Raw genomic sequence first — 16,461 nt, forward strand, 5'->3', positions numbered from 1 at the left:
GGTGTAACAGATGAATGTAGTGGTGTAAAAAGTACAATATTTCTCTCTGAAATGTAGCGGAGTAGAAGTAGAAAGTGGCATGAAAAGAAAAGACTCAAGTAAAGTACAAGTACCTCAACATTCTAATAACTTACTAGTGTTTCATTAATTTTTGACAGTATTATTAATGAAATAAATAACAGACCTTACTAGACAAAGAGCAATTAGTTACAGTATTTCAACATCAACATTTTGAAGCAGTCCTGCACATTGTCTATTTGTCAAGAAATTATAGTGCATGTTTAGTTTTCGTTTTACAATTTGTATTTTTCATTTGTTTATGATGTTATGTGTATTTATTATTGCATTGCCACATTTACAAGTGAGTTGTAAGGACCTCAGGAAGAATTTGTCATGAAGCCAGTTGTCTCTTCACCTGGCCAATACCTCAGTGAGATCAGCTCTTGTCTTTAGACCCACAGGTTGTGAGTTCAAGCCCCCAGGGTAAATATTAATGATTTGTCCCTTTTAGGAAACAACAACAGGACCAGACACTGTTTTTGTGACAATATGTCTTTTATTTTGGAATGCTTAGTCTGCTCGAGGGAACTTCATATTTAGCGTACACACATGAGAGTTGTATCGATCTGAACAATAACTCTCTGAGAGAAATCTAATTAGTGTGTTAATATTTTATCAGATGAGTGGGCGCTGTTTATAACAGATAATATTCAGTATTCAAATGTTTTCTGTATTTCATTTTGTGTTATTTACTGTAGATTAAAAGTCCAATTACTGATTAGTTTTTGTCCAGCTCAGTGAGCCAGTTTCTGTCTAATTTTAAACCCAAATGTGAACTGTTCCCTAACTCTTCAGATAATAAACAAGTGAAAGTGAGTCATCTGTCAGCAGAGAGCTGTTTCTGTCTGCTGAACAAACTGAAAGTGAATCAATGATAGAGATTATAGATGAGCTGGAGAGGCATCATGATGGTGTGGTAGAGTTACACGCTGTTCTTGGAGCAGATGAAAGCAGCCTCGTTGTCACAACTCCCGTCGTTCCAGTTGTTTCCTGTAGAGAGAGTTTACAACCAATTCTGATTCCTGATTCTAACTTTTATATTTAAGACTGCAACGAGATGGTTTAAATGTTTTTGTTACCATTAAAGTTCATCACAACACAGTCCTCCCCTGCACCAAAGTCGTTAGGCTCCCCCGTAGCAAAGCTTGTGAAGTCGAATTTGGATCCATCAGTCCACAAAAACGTACCCTCCTGGAGGAGAAAGATTGGTTTAAAGTCAAAGTGAAATCAAGAGTTCTTGTTGTTGTAATACTCATTCAGGCCACAAGAGGATCCTCCTTGTTGTCGACAAAAACTTGACAGATGCAACGCAAATGATAAAATAAAAACAATTACAGATACTTTTCATCACCTCTTGCCCTCAACCTCTAACGGTTCACCTTTAAATGTCAGACTGCTAGAAAGAACGACTGACATATACTTAAACTGCTTTTATACTATGAACCCTCAACAATTAATGTTAAAGGTCTCTTCAGCTAAGCCATCTACCTGTCTCTTAGACCCCATCCCAACGAGGCTACTTAAAGAAGCGTTACCCGTGGTTAACACTTCATTACTAGATATGATCAATATGTCTCTATTAACAGGTTATGTACCGCAGTCATTTAAAGTAGCTGTGATAAAACCTCTTCTGAAAAAACCCACCCTCGATCCTGAGGTCTTAGCAAACTATAGACCTATATCTAACCTTCCCTTTCTCTCCAAGATCCTTGAGAAGGTAGTTGCTAATCAGTTATGTGATTTTCTCCATAGCAATAGTTTATTTGATGACTTTCAATCAGGATTTAGAAAGCATCATAGCACAGAGACGGCACTGGTGAAAATTACTAACAACCTTCTAACTGCTGCAGACAAAGGACTTGTTTCCGTACTTGTCTTATTAGATCTTAGTGCATTCAACACTATTGACCATTCAATCCTGTTACAGAGATTGGAACATTTTGTTGGCATTAAAGGAATTGCTCTAAGCTGGTTTAAGTCCTATTTCTCTGATCGATCTCAATTTGTTAATGTTAACAATAAATCCTCCAAGCACGCTAAAGTTAGCCATGGGGTTCCTCAAGGCTCAGTGCTTGGACCAATTCTATTCTCCTTATATATGCTTCCTCTAGGTAATATTATTAGGAAACACTCAATTAATTTTCACTGTTATGCGGATGACACCAAATTATACTTATCAATCAAGCCAGACGAAACCAGTCAGTTAGCTAAACTTCAAGTATGCATTAAAGATATAAAATCCTGGATGGCCAACAATTTTCTGATGTTAAACTCAAACAAAACTGAAGTTATACCTTATTATCTAAAGATATAATTCCTCTGGATGGCATTGCCTTGGCCTCCAGCAGAAATCTAGGAGTTATTTTTGACCAGGATATATCCTTTAACGCCCACTTAAAACAAGCTCTAGAACAGTTTTTTTCACTTTCGTAACATTGCTAAAATTAGGAACTAATTCCCTATTATCAGGTTGCTCAAATAAGTCCCTTAAGACTCTCCAGCTGATCCAGAATGCTGCAGCACGTGTTCTCACAAGAACTAAGAAAAGAGATCATATTTCTCCTGTATTAGCTTCTCTGCATTGTAAAATCCAGGATTGAATTTAAAATCCTTCTTCTGACCTACAAAGCTCTAAATGGTCAAGCACCTTCATATCTTGAGGAGCACTTAGTACCTTATTGTCCCACTCGAGCACTGCGCTCCCAGAACGCAGAGTTACTTGTCATTCCTAGAGTCTCTAAAAGTAGACTGGGAGCCAGAGCCTTCAGTTATCAGGCTCCTCTCCTGTGGAACCAGCTCCCGATCTGGGTTTGGGGGGCAGACCGTCACCACATTTAAGACTAAACTGAAAACCCTCTTCTTTGATAAACCCTATAGTTAGGGAGTGAGGAGTTGCAGTGTACGCCTAGACCGGCGGGGCAGGGTGTATAGCTGCAGACACAGCACCCCTGCTTTTCTCTACTTCTCTTTATAGTCATCAGATTTACCTATCATATAATCAATAATATAGTGAGAGTAGAGGGAGGCAGGCCAGTACAGCTGTATATAGTATATATAGTACATAGTACAACCGATCCGGTTGGCAGAGGTGTCAAAAGTATTCACATTCATTACTCAAGTAGAAGTATAGATACTAGGGTTTGAAAAGACTTTTGTAGAAGTTGAAGTATCAACTCAAGCTTTATACTTAAGTAAAAGTGTAAAAGTACTGGTTTCAAAACTACTTAAAGTATAAAAGTAAAAGTAATGTAAGGCAGAGATCTTCAACAGGGGGTCCTCAGAGTCATTGCAGGGGGGCCTCCAAATTATTGTACATTTTTGAGTCTTTAAAAAAAAAAAAAAAAAAAAAATGCCTTAACATAATTCCAACATATTATTAGCAAATATAAATTCCCACTGATGATAGGCTTACTGGCCTATAGGTAAGGTAGTCACTAAGATATCAGCCCACAGATACAGTTAATCCTAGATTTACTGTGCCACATACAGTATGTAACATACAGTATGTAACATTAAAATATGATTTATAAAATCATGCCAACAATTAATATTTGAATAGCTTATGAAAAAAGGGTATGTAAGAAGGCTTTAGGTTACCCTGACAGTTATTGTAGGCCCAGTTTAATATGCAACTTAATTTCATACAATATGTAGGGGGTCCCTGCTACATCTCACTTTAAGTTAAGGGTCCTTGGCTTAAAAACGTTCAAGACCCCTGATGTAAGGGGGGAATGCCATTAAGGACAACAGCTTATCTCTAAAACGCGGGGACAAAATCCTATGACTATAATAATGTTACAGTATATTAAAATCATACCTGCAAACTCAGAAGGGCTGAAAAAGGTCACACGTAGGCTACATCTCTTCTACAGCTACAGTCTGGTGTCAGACTCCTCTCCAGTGAAACATAGACACACTTTTACACCGTTTAGCTCTCAGCATTTTATCATGTTTACTCCATCTTCTAGCTAACGCTAGGCTAACCTGCTTCCAACTGTAGTGTTGACTAGCGTCCCGTGCGGCGATCAGTTCCCTCTAACGTCCGTTTTCGGAGCATCGCGCAGGCACCTAAGGCACCGAAATCCGTGTTGCTATTCGGTCCGGTAGATAACGGTCGTTAAGGCACCGGTGTCGTATTAGCACCGGGTCTGTACAGGTGTTATGGATCGCGTACAAACCAATAGGGTGTCGGAATAGCTATGTTTATACTTCTCATCCAAACACAATCACATTCACTCTCTCCGGATGGAGCGATCTGGATAGGGTTTTTGTGTGTGTGTTTTTTTGAACGATGACTGACGAGCTGGAATGAAAACAAGCCGAACTGAAATATGAGTAACGAGGCTATTTTTAAAATGTAGGGAGTAGAAAGTACAGATAATTGCGTGAAAATGTAAGGAGTAGAAGTAAAAAGTATGCTGTAAAATAATTACTCCAGTAAAGTATAGATACCCAACATTTCTACTTAAGTAAGGTAACGAAGTATTTGTACTTCGTTACTTGACACCTCTGCCGGTTGGGGAGAGTCCTAGCCCGACCAGTCACCTCTCGTTAACCTGCCTCTCTTAGTTATGCTATTATAATTCTAGACATCCGGGGAAGTTCCTTCCTTCTTATGACACAATGAGCTCCTCTCTCATCTCTCTTTTCATTTCTTTTGTTTCTTTTTATGTGCTCAGGGGAGTTTACTCCCCGGAGTCCTTATGTTTCTTCTTCGCCCAGAACATCGCCTCGGTTTAGGGTGACACCAAGATCTGGGTCTTGGGTGCAGCTGTCGCTGTGGACTGACTACACCCTGCTACGCACTGCGTCCACCCATGCTCTGCTGTGCCACGCTATATCCCGTAACGCCCTGCTGTCCCCGGCTATGACATGACCTACTATGACTAACATTGTAGTCACTGTTCCACCATCTTTATTGTGACTATTACGCCACTGTTCATCATAACCCCAACCTGCACCGCCAGACACCGCCTACCAAGAGTCTGGGTCTGCCGAGGTTTCTTCCCAAAAGGGAGTTTCTCCTCGCCACTGTCGCAATAGCCATTTATAATGCTTGTTATTGGGGGAATTACTGTAATTGTTGGGGCTTTTAAAATTATAGAGTGTGGCCTAGACCTACTCTATCTGTAAAGTGTCTCGAGATAACTCTTGTTATGATTTGATACTATAAATAAAATTTAATTGAATTGAATTCTCATGAACGGGTTCGTATGATATCCTATGAAAACCTATGCACAACAATTCATATGATGCCGGTCACATGACAGTTAAGGTAAGCAGTCTTTACAGATACATTTAGCCGAGAAAAGGTGACTATGAGCCGGGTACAGAGCACCGCAAGGATCTTTCAGCGTTGCAGTTGAGTTTAGCTGAGAAAAAGTGAGCATCATGCAGCTACGACAGTTAAGTTTAGAAAAACCAAAACAACTAGTTAAGATTAGAAAAATCCACACAGGATCTTCACGCTCTCATACAGCAGCAGTCAATGTGCTGCTGACAGTAATAAATATGGAATACATACAGATTACAGGGCTTTAATTTTCAGAGATATATGTACGAATAGTTCATGAGAACAGGCAGAGAGACGAGCGACATCACTCCTGTGTGATGATAAAAGCCTCACCTTCACTCCGTCATGGCCTCCGATCCAGGCATTTTTGTCTGTACCGGTCACTTCCCTAATGTAGTGTCTGATGAATTCATGTTCCTCAGCAGAGTGGATGGAAGCCAGATTCCCACCAGTGGAAATGCAGAAGAACTAATGGAAACAATATAATCAGTTTACAACGTTTAGAAAGAAACATAATCACATTATTAACAGATCTCAGGGCAGTTTTAGAGACATAGAGGACATTTTTATACTTTTAATCAGTAGTGTGGAAGAAGTCAGGAAAGTCATTTCCACATCAGGAAATGTAGTTAAAGTATTAAAACATTGTAGTGTGTGTAATGGATCCATCCAGTTGTGTGTTTAATGGTCTAATCATATCAGCTGGAATTGTAGCTGTTATATTGTTGGCTAGTTTACTTTAGAATCAAACATCAGATTTTATAAACTACATGGGTTTTGTGTGCAGTAATCTTAATGTGTAAAGTAACTAGTAACTAAAGCTGTAACAGATGAATGTAGTGGAGTAACTAAAGTAACTAGTAACTAAAGCTGGAACAGGTGAATGTAGTGGAGTAACTAAAGTAACTAGTAACTAAAGCTGTAACAGATGAATGTAGTGGAGTAACTAAAGTAACTAGTAACTAAAGCTGTAACAGATGAATGTAGTGGAGTAACTAAAGTAACTAGTAACTAAAGCTGGAACAGGTGAATGTAGTGGAGTAACTAAAGTAACTAGTAACTAAAGCTGGAACAGGTGAATGTAGTGGAGTAACTAAAGTAACTAGTAACTAAAGCTGGAACAGGTGAATGTAGTGGAGTAACTAAAGTAACTAGTAACTAAAGCTGGAACAGATGAATGTAGTGGAGTAACTAAAGTAACTAGTAACTAAAGCTGGAACAGATGAATGTAGCGGAGTAACTAAAGTAACTAGTAACTAAAGCTGGAACAGATGAATGTAGCGGAGTAACTAAAGTAACTAGTAACTAAAGCTGGAACAGATGAATGTAGCGGAGTAACTAAAGTAACTAGTAACTAAAGCTGGAACAGATGAATGTAGCGGAGTAACTAAAGTAACTAGTAACTAAAGCTGGAACAGATGAATGTAGCGGGGTAACTAAAGTAACTAGTAACTAAAGCTGGAACAGATGAATGTAGCGGAGTAACTAAAGTAACTAGTAACTAAAGCTGGAACAGATGAATGTAGCGGAGTAACTAAAGTAACTAGTAACTAAAGCTGGAACAGATGAATGTAGCGGAGTAACTAAAGTAACTAGTAACTAAAAGCTGGAACAGATGAATGTAGCGGAGTAACTAAAGTAACTAGTAACTAAAGCTGGAACAGATGAATGTAGTGGAGTAACTAAAGTAACTAGTAACTAAAGCTGGAACAGATGAATGTAGTGGAGTAACTAAAGTAACTAGTAACTAAAGCTGTAACAGATGAATGTAGTGGAGTAAAAACTACAATATTTCTCTCTGATATGTAGCGGAGTAGAAGTAGAAAGTGGCAATAAAAGAAAAGACTCAAATATAGTACAAGTACCTCAACATTTGTACTGAAGCACAGTATTGAAGTAAATGTACTTAGTTACATTCCCCTGCTGGTATTAGAACTTTAATTAGCTACATTTCCTGATAATACTCACATACGTTTACTGAAGGAACATATTCAATGCATGACTTTTAGCATTTTTACTGCAGTTAAGTATTAGTACACTGTTATTAAGCATACATATCTTATGATAGAAAGAACTGCTGTACCTCTCCATCGATCCAGTTCTTTGGCCCAGCATTGTAACTGAAACAGCGAGAGCCACAGTGTCTCCAACCATGAGGGCAGGGAGTGTGGCCCTGTATGAACAAACAAGCCAAAAACAATCAGACTAGTCTATATCGACGACTGGTCATTTACGTCAGTGGTGTGTTCTTTGCAAATATTCACTCATTTTGAATTTGATGCCTGCAACAAAAGCTGGCACAGGGGTGTGTTTACCCCTGTTACATCATCTTTCCTTTTTAACAACACTCAATAAGCGTTTGGAAAGCCAGCGTTGTTTCTGGGTGTAGTTGATATATGGCTTCCCTTTGCCTGGTAGAGTTTGACTTTAACTTGTAGATGTAGCGACGGACTGTGTTAACTGACAATGGTTTTCCGAAGTGCTCCTGAGCCCACGTGGTAATAACCTTTACATAATGATGTCGGTTTTTAATGCAGTGCCACCTGATGGATCGAAGGTCACGGGCGTTCAATGTTGGTTCTCTGCCTTGCCGCTGATGTGCAGAGATTTCTCCAGAGTCTCTGAATCTTTTGATGATATTATGGTCTGTAGATGATGAAATCCCTAAATTCCTTGCAATTGTACATTGAGAAACATTCTTAAACTGTTGGACTATTTGCTCACACAATTGTTCACAACCAAGTGACCCTCGCCCCATCCTCGCTTGTGAACAACCTTTTGGCGATGCTCCTTTTATACCCAACCATGACCATTAACCTGTTCACCTGTGGGATGTTCCAAACAGGTGTTTTTTTGAGCATTCCTCAACTTACCAATCTTTTGTTGCCCCTGTCCCAGCTTTTTTGGAATGTGTTGCAGGCATCAAATTTAAAATGAGTGAATATTTGCACATTATCTTCTCTTTGTAGTGTATTCAATTGAATATAGGTGTAGAATGATTTGCAAATCATTGTACTCTGTTTTTATTTACATTTTACACAACATCCAAACTTCATTGGAATTGGGGTTTGTAAGATGAAGCTTAATTTCCCTGAATATTAATGATCAGGCCCTATTATCATATAATTGAATGAAAAATGTTCCATGTCTATGCTCATAGACTTATTATAATGCTGAATAAATGAAGTTAATGTTTAATGACAACTTTTAAGTTCATGACCAGACCGATTTATAACGCTGCAGTACGGAGTTCATATAAGATGATACTCTGACGACCCATTCCCGTGAAGGCAGCACCTTGACTTTAATGTGCTGCAAACAGCACAACCAGGATGTAATTAGCATCATCATACGAGCATTTGTATATATATGTGCAATAACATCTGCTGAACAGGGCCAACATTTACTCAAAAGTTAAGTCTGTTTATTAGAAACTGTTTATAATAACAGATCATTTATTTTTACTGTAGCTACACACCAAATTTCCATTTTTAATTACAGGACAAAGTCTGGGTAATGAGCTGCCAGATTTTTTAGTTTGTTGTTATTTTAGTGATTTATTTCTTAAGAGTGTACTTACATATGCAGTCAACAGTCCGCTGGACAAACAGAGCAACAAAGCTAACGGAAAGACTGATGTCATCTGTGGAAAGAAGTTAAACAAAGTCATCATATGGCAGACAAGGAAATAATGTCAGACAATGAATTACTGTAATTGATCATTAATGAGCCATTTATCAAATTATAAGTATTATATAACCAGATATGGTTTAATATTTGATATATTATCTAATAATTAAAATGTCTATGATTAAATACACCAAGTTTTCTCAAAATAGATAATGTCCTCTCGATAAAGACAGGATTAGTTGTTATTAAGGTGAGACACAGCAGGCAAAAACATTGTTTTTTTTTTCACTGGTCAATTTTGAGATTTTGGGCTATTTGTCTTCAATAACATGTCTTCTTTCAGACTTGTGGAGAAAAAAAAGTCCAAATACACATTAAGGTCTTTATTTTACTACACTTTGTCTGTTTGCATCAACTGCGTCAAATTCAACAAAAGTGGGCGTTCTACATCATCCTGCTGCTCCGCGATCGCTATCTGCACCGTCATGACATGTACCGTTAGAAAGCTCTCTCTCCTGTGCAATGCAGTCGGATCCAAATATGGTCATTTCCTTTTCATCAGCAACTAATCGTGAAAGTACAATGGGGGATTTAACTCTAAATGTGTAATTTCATTGGCTGACGACAACAGTTTTCCTGAGCAGGAAGGCACAGGGGATTACAAACTAAGACAGCAGATGATGAAATGCCTCCACATAGTATGTCGATGCATAAACTGTTGTTCAGAGAACCGGAGTGTTCAGACAGCGAGGTAATGAGAGCGCCACACAGCACTGGCTGAGATAGTTCATGTCACAGCTTGAATGAACTGATCTGTGGTTTAATTTGTCCTAATTGCACAGGGAGGGCTTAGAGTTAGCATTGATCCACATAATCATGAGTTCTGTAGCAGTTTACTAATAGAGTGCAGTCTTTGCAAAGAAGATACGTACAGGCAAAGTGTGTACACATCCACGCGGCTTCAAGACGTATCCAGGAACATACGTAGCGTGTGATGTGAATGGTGCTGTTAGTTCACGAGTTAGGCTTGGGATATGCATCAGAGACACCAAAGGACAGTAACAGGTATGGACTCTCTCTCTCTCCCCCCGCCCCTCTCTCTCTCTCTCTCTCTCTCTCTCTCTCTCTCTCTCTCTCTCTCTCTCTCTCTCTCTCTCTCTCTCTCTCTCTCTCTCTCTCTCTCTCTCTCTCTCTCTCTCTCTCTCTCTCTCTCTCTCTCTCTCTCTCTCTCTTCTCTCTCTCTCTCTCTCTCTCTCTCTCTCTCTCTCTCTCTCTCTCTCTTCTCTCTCTCTCTCTCTCTCTCTCTCTCTCTTTCTCTCTCTCTCTCTCTCTCTCTCTCTCTCTCTCTCTCTCTCTCTTTCTCTCTCTCTCTCTCTCTCTCTCTCTCTCTCTCTCTCTCTCTCTCTCTCTCTCTCTCTCTCTCTCTCTCTCTCTCTCTCTCTCTCTCTCTCTCTCTCTCTCTCTCTCTCTCTCTCTCTCTCTCTCTCTCTCTCTCTCTCTCTCTCTCTCTCTCTCTCTCTCTCTCTCTCTCTCTCTCTCTTTCTCTCTCTCTCTCTCTCTCTAAGCAGTTTACAGAAATTCATAGCCTAAATGTCATATATTAAATATATAGGTGTCACATATATACTATACTTTACTGATGGCGATACAACACACTATATTACAAAACAATTACATTACATTACACAACAGTTAAAGTTTTTGTATAACTTAACCCTCGTGTTGACTTTGGGTCAAATTGACCCGTTTTCAATTTTTGTTTTATATCAGAAGATATGGGACGTAGAAATCAGCGCTAGAAATGTGTGGAAGAAAAATTTTACAATTTAAAATGTGGGGAAAAGCAAAAACAAACTGTGAAAAAAAGGCGTCAAAAACGTTGAAAAAATACGTGTTTTTTTTCAAGGTTGACGGGTTAAGGGATAATTACTATACAATACTAAACAAATCTGTAATCTTTGGGATCATTTTGTGGCAGACAGATCCATATTTAGCTGTCAGTGGAGCTGCTGTCCCTTCTCCTAGGAGAATTTCCAGCTTCTTTTCTGGTGGTAACTTTGGCAAGTTTTATTTTTTGGGTTAATTTTCCAAGGTGTAAATCTCTTAGTGAAGATAATTTTTCCCAATGGCGGAGGAAGTGCATATTTGTCTGACCCAGTAGGTGGTCACTGAGCCTGTTTTTAGTCAGGATCCGTCTCTTCTTCATATCTCTGACAGTGTGAAGATAACAAATAACAATTTAGTCTACTTTGTTTGCTTTCTCCAATGTTCTAAATATTGGTCTTTTGAATGATTCCTAATTTGTTTTGTTCTGTTGTGTTGTAATGAACCAGTGCTGATGGGAGCCTGGTTAGTTAGCTTCACCATCAGCTGACTGAGGGGACTGTTTTCAGGATTTGGCTCTTGGGCTTTAAGTGCTTTGAAATGGAATGGGTCTTTTTGACTTACGTTTAGATGTGTCCAAAATGTTACAGCTTGTTTCTGTATGTTTAGCAGTAATGGGAAATGTCCGATCTCTTGTCTTACATCTACTCCGACTCAACATCAGCTTTGCTACACTGAGATGCTGTCAGATGGGGACAGTGCAGCATTCAAGGAGGTGGTTGCACTCAACCCATACCCTGGGCATGAAAGAGTTGAGTGCATAAATCTCGCTCACAAGCGCCTGGGCAGAGCGCTTAGGAAACTAAATGCTGAGCGTAAGTTAGGGGCAAAGGTCAGGGTAAGCTCACTGCCAAGAAATGTAAAGCCTTGCAGAATTATTACAGGGGGGCTATTCTAAATAACCAAGGGTCACTTGCTCAAATGAAGGCAGAAATATGGGCAGGTCTCCTCCACTCCATGTCTAGTGATGAAAATCCCATGCACAGCAGAGGAGAATGGAAAAAGCCAGAGAGCCATAGGCTTCACACAGGAAACTTTCAATCACAGGAGCTGGGTCAGAAGCTCATCCCCGGATGTCCAGTGACAGACAAAATTAGATTCTCAAAATTAGTTGGTTTTTTTTTCACACTCCGAGCAAAGATTTTCCACTTCTGTATCTACATACACCAAACTTTACAGTCATATTCCTAACTATATTTTGAAGGTTTTTCCAGATGGATTTGTTTATATTTCATTCTTGGCCTGATTTATATGACATTTTCAGCCTAGAAAATAGGGCGGAAATCCATTTTTTAAGGCTATTGGCAGTATTTTCTGATTTACTGGGTAACAAAAGGAAATGTTCATAATCCCCTCTTTAAATCTGTTTTCATTAAATATATCAACAAAATGCTAAAATAACCTTGTTTTTTTTCAATGGTCAGATTCTTTGCTTCAATATGCAAATTAGGGAATATTTAAGTAGATACAGCCTAATTAGCATAAACAAAATTACAGAAAACCTGCAATACTGGGTGTGGAGGGGCTGTCCTGGTTGACACGCCTTTTCAACATTGCGTGGAAGTCTGGGACGGTGCCAAAGGAGTGGCAGACTGGGGTGGTGGTTCCCCTTTTTAAAAAGGGGGACCAGAGGGTGTGTGCCAATTATAGGGGTATCACACTTCTCAGCCTCCCTGGTAAAGTCTACTCCAAGGTGCTGGAAAGGAGGGTTCGGCCAATAGTCGAACCTCGGGTTGAGGAGGAACAATGCGGATTCCGTCCTGGTCGGTGGAACAACGGACCAGCTCTTCACTCTCGCAAGGATCCTGGAGGGAGCCTGGGAGTATGCCCAACCGGTCTACATGTGTTTTGTGGATTTGGAGAAGGCGTATGACCGGGTCCCCGGGAGATACTGTGGGAGGTGCTGCGGGAGTATGGGGTGAGGGGTCTCTTCTCAGGGCCATCCAATCTCTGTACAACCAAAGCGAGAGCTGTGTCCGGTTCTCGTAGTAAGTCGGACTCGTTTCAGGTGAGGGTTGGCCTCCGCCAGGGCTGCGCTTTGTCACCAATCCTGTTTGTAGTATTTATGGACAGGATATCGAGGCGTAGTCGGGGTGGGGAGGGGTTGCAGTTTGGTGGGCTGGGGATCTCATCGCTGCTCTTTGCAGATGATGTGGTCCTGATGGCATCATCGGCCTGCGACCTTCAGCACTCACTGGATCGGTTCGCAACCGAGTGTGAAGCGGTTGGGATGAGGATCAGCACCTCTAAATCTGAGGCCATGGTTCTCAGCAGGAAACCGATGGAATGCCTTCTCCAGGTAGGGAATGAGTCCTTACCCCAAGTGAAGGAGTTCAAGTACCTTGGGGTTGTGTTCGCGAGTGAGGGGACAATGGAGGGGAGATTGGTCGGAGAATCGGGCGCAGCGGGTGCGGTATTGCATTCAATCTATCGCACCGTTGTGACGAAAAGAGAGCTGAGCCAGAAGGCAAAGCTCTCGATCTACCGGTCAGTTTTCGTTCCTACCCTCACCTATGGTCATGAAGGCTGGGTCATGACCGAAAGAACGAGATCCAGGGTACAAGCGGCTGAAATGGGTTTCCTCAGGAGGGTGGCTGGCGTCTCCCTTAGAGATAGGGTGAGAAGCTCAGTCATCCGTGAGGAGCTCGGAGTAGAGCCGCTGCTCCTTTGCGTCGAAAGGAGCCAGTTGAGGTGGTTCGGGCATCTGGTAAGGATGCCCCTGGGCGCCCCCTAGGGAGGTGTTCCAGGCACGTCCAGCTGGGAGGAGGCCTCGGGAAGACCCAGGACTAGGTGGAGGGATTATATCTCCAACCTGGCCTGGGAACGCCTCGGGATCCCCCAGTCGGAGCTGGTTAATGTTGCTCGGGAAAGGGAAGTTTGGGGTCCCCTGCTGGAGCTGCTCCCCCCGCGACCCGACACCGGATAAGCGGACGAAGATGGATGGATGGAAAATTACAGAAAACCTGCAATACATTTTTTTCTCCTATTCATGTGAGTAATCAACTGGCAACGTTTCATGGTGATATCTGTAAGTAAAATGTTTTGCCCTTGTCATGGTGCTGTCTGTTTCCCCTCTCCCCTCTCCCTTGTTTTTTGTCTGTCCTGTGCTGAGTGGGTGTGGTGCTCCTGGCTCTCTCTCCCTCCTCGTCAGGACACCTGTGGCTTCCTGTTCACCTGAGTCACATCCACCAATCACCTCTCCTGTTTTAATACCCCGGCCTTCCAACCAGTCTCTGCCAGATCGTCCGTTTAGTCCCAAGTGGTAACGCTCGCTACGGCCAGCCTCGGTGGTTTCAGAGACTGCTTTTCTTTCGTATACCTGTTGCAAGCCTTGTTTTGACTCTTTGTGTTTTTGTGTCCAGATTCCCACTACAGCCCTGGAAGCCCAGTCTGCCTGTCTGAGCCTTGTTCTTCTCTCGAACCTGCTTCTCACCTGTCTGCCCGCTCTCAGCCCCGGGGGATAACCAGCACCTGCATCGCTCATTTTGTGTTCAATAAACCTCAATACCTGTTCTGACCTTTTTCCGTGTCTGCGCTTGAATCCAGACAGCCCAGCCTAACAGCCCTATTTACCTGTCTCATTTATAAACGTGGCGTACGCACAGAACGGGGCTGAAAACGTGCGTACGCCACTTCCCACGCAAAGGTTGTGATTTATAAAAAACAAACTTGAATGGGGGAATGTTTGGTCCTCCACGCAAACTCTGACCCACGCGTACGCACATTTTGGAGACAAAATAGGAATTGTTCGACGCAGATGGTGAGGTGGTGAACTGGAGTCAGACTGCAGAGAGTAAATGGGAATAAGATTACTCGTAATATTTTCTAGTATTGATGCCTCACGCACATTCTTTCACTCCATATCATCCACATTACTATGAAGATTAAATCCAGCAGTGTGATTTACGCTTGTTCCATAAACACCTCCAACTCCAATCTTAAATAAAAACTCATTCTTAATATTTAATCGGCGCTGTCTCGCCGTCACATTGTCCTCTACTGAGCGCAGGAGGAGGAGATGGTCCGACTCCATGGAATACAGGATAGCATCAAATACCCTAGCATTAGATAACGGCACAACACAGTGTAAATAACTAAATATCTGTCTTTAATACTGTGCATATCTCATCAAATGTCAATCCTCATCAGGATGTATGTGTATGTCCTCATCAGGATGTATGTGTATGTCCTCATTAGGATGTATGTGTATGTCCTCATCAGGATGTATGTGTATGTCCTCATCAGGATGTATGTGTATGTCCTCATTAGGATGTATGTGTATGTCCTCATCAGGATGTATGTGTTTGTCCTCATTAGGATGTATGTGTATGTCCTCATCAGGATGTATGTGTATGTCCTCATCAGGATGTATGTGTATGTCCTCATTAGGATGTATGTGTATGTCCTCATTAGGATGTATGTGTATGTCCTCATTAGGATGTATGTGTATGTCCTCATCAGGATGTATGTGTTTTTCATTTACTGTTTTTGGATGTATGTCTACGTGTTCATCTTAAACAAGCTACCCAGGGATGTACAAAGAATTTCAGCCTTTGGCTGACAATAAAGTTGTATCGTATCGTATATAGTTCTGTTAAATCTTATTATATAGGTCTGATATATCGAAGCTGTCCCTGAGTGCCATAATGCCTGCCGTATTGGACATATTATTAATATACAGTATGTAGTCTATAGATCAGGGTTCCCTACACTGTGGAAGAACAGGCCGAAATTATAATTCAATTTGCAGCAATTCCTGAACGTCTGAGGAGTTTTTTGCTTTTCCTCCGCCAGTCATCATGATTCGGTGTAACAACTGCCAGGGTCATTAACATACTGATCAGCATTCACCAGGTGCTCTCCATTGACTATTTATGGTTAAAGATGGGCGTGTACGGGGCGGGATAAGAGGCTGATCCACGTACGCACACTTGTAGTCAACCTGTTGTTTATAAAGGGAACACTGCTTACAGGTGTGCATACACATGGTTTTATATATCTGACTGTTGGCATACGCCACATTTAAATATAAATACCTTTGGTCAGGTGGTGATTGGCTGACACAGAGGAGAAGGTGATGAATATCACTGAAAGAAAATGTCACAGATCTCACACACAATACTTTTAAACACTCAATAATAATAAATAAGGTTAAACTCATCTTGATTTCCTAATGCATCCACAATCTAAACTTTGATAAACACTGATTGGTAATGATAACAGTACAGGTTGAATTATCCATTATACTCACATCAATACTCTCTTTGTTCTGCCTGGTTTGGTTTGGAGGGAAAAAAGAATCACAGGCCTTTATATACCTTGGAAAGGGGAGTGGTCTTAGTGATGATTGACAGTCCATTGTCCAACAGCATCACATTACAAATGGCTGACTTGTGACTTTGATTTGCACAAACACTATCACTGGCCCAAATGGACCAGCGACTGGCCAATCAACTTGAACGACATATTATTTTACCGGCCCCGGGCCATTGGACCATTTCTGGACCATGTCTAACCCTGCAGTCCAGAACCTGATTTGTCAAATCAAAGAATCTTCAGGGAGACCACATGGTGCAATAATAGATCTTTATTCA

General features: G+C 41.1%; 1 protein-coding gene across 1 annotated transcript; it reads right to left on the minus strand.

Moving 5' to 3' along the window:
* Positions 1-536: 536 nt before the first annotated feature.
* Positions 537-16,141, minus strand: LOC114564173 (galactose-specific lectin nattectin). The gene is made up of 7 exons (XM_028591389.1): positions 16,119-16,141; positions 15,904-15,954; positions 8,934-8,996; positions 7,437-7,526; positions 5,687-5,821; positions 1,140-1,251; positions 537-1,050 (listed from the first exon to the last, which is right to left on the minus strand). Exons 3-7 carry the CDS (start codon positions 8,994-8,996, stop codon positions 983-985), a joined length of 468 nt encoding a protein of 155 aa, XP_028447190.1. The 5' UTR covers positions 15,904-15,954; positions 16,119-16,141; the 3' UTR covers positions 537-982.
* Between the last annotated feature and the right edge of the window lie 320 nt (positions 16,142-16,461).

Source organism: Perca flavescens, chromosome 11 (genome assembly GCF_004354835.1).
Source record: "Perca flavescens isolate YP-PL-M2 chromosome 11, PFLA_1.0, whole genome shotgun sequence".
In the NCBI taxonomy this organism is placed as follows: Eukaryota; Metazoa; Chordata; class Actinopteri; order Perciformes; family Percidae; genus Perca; species Perca flavescens.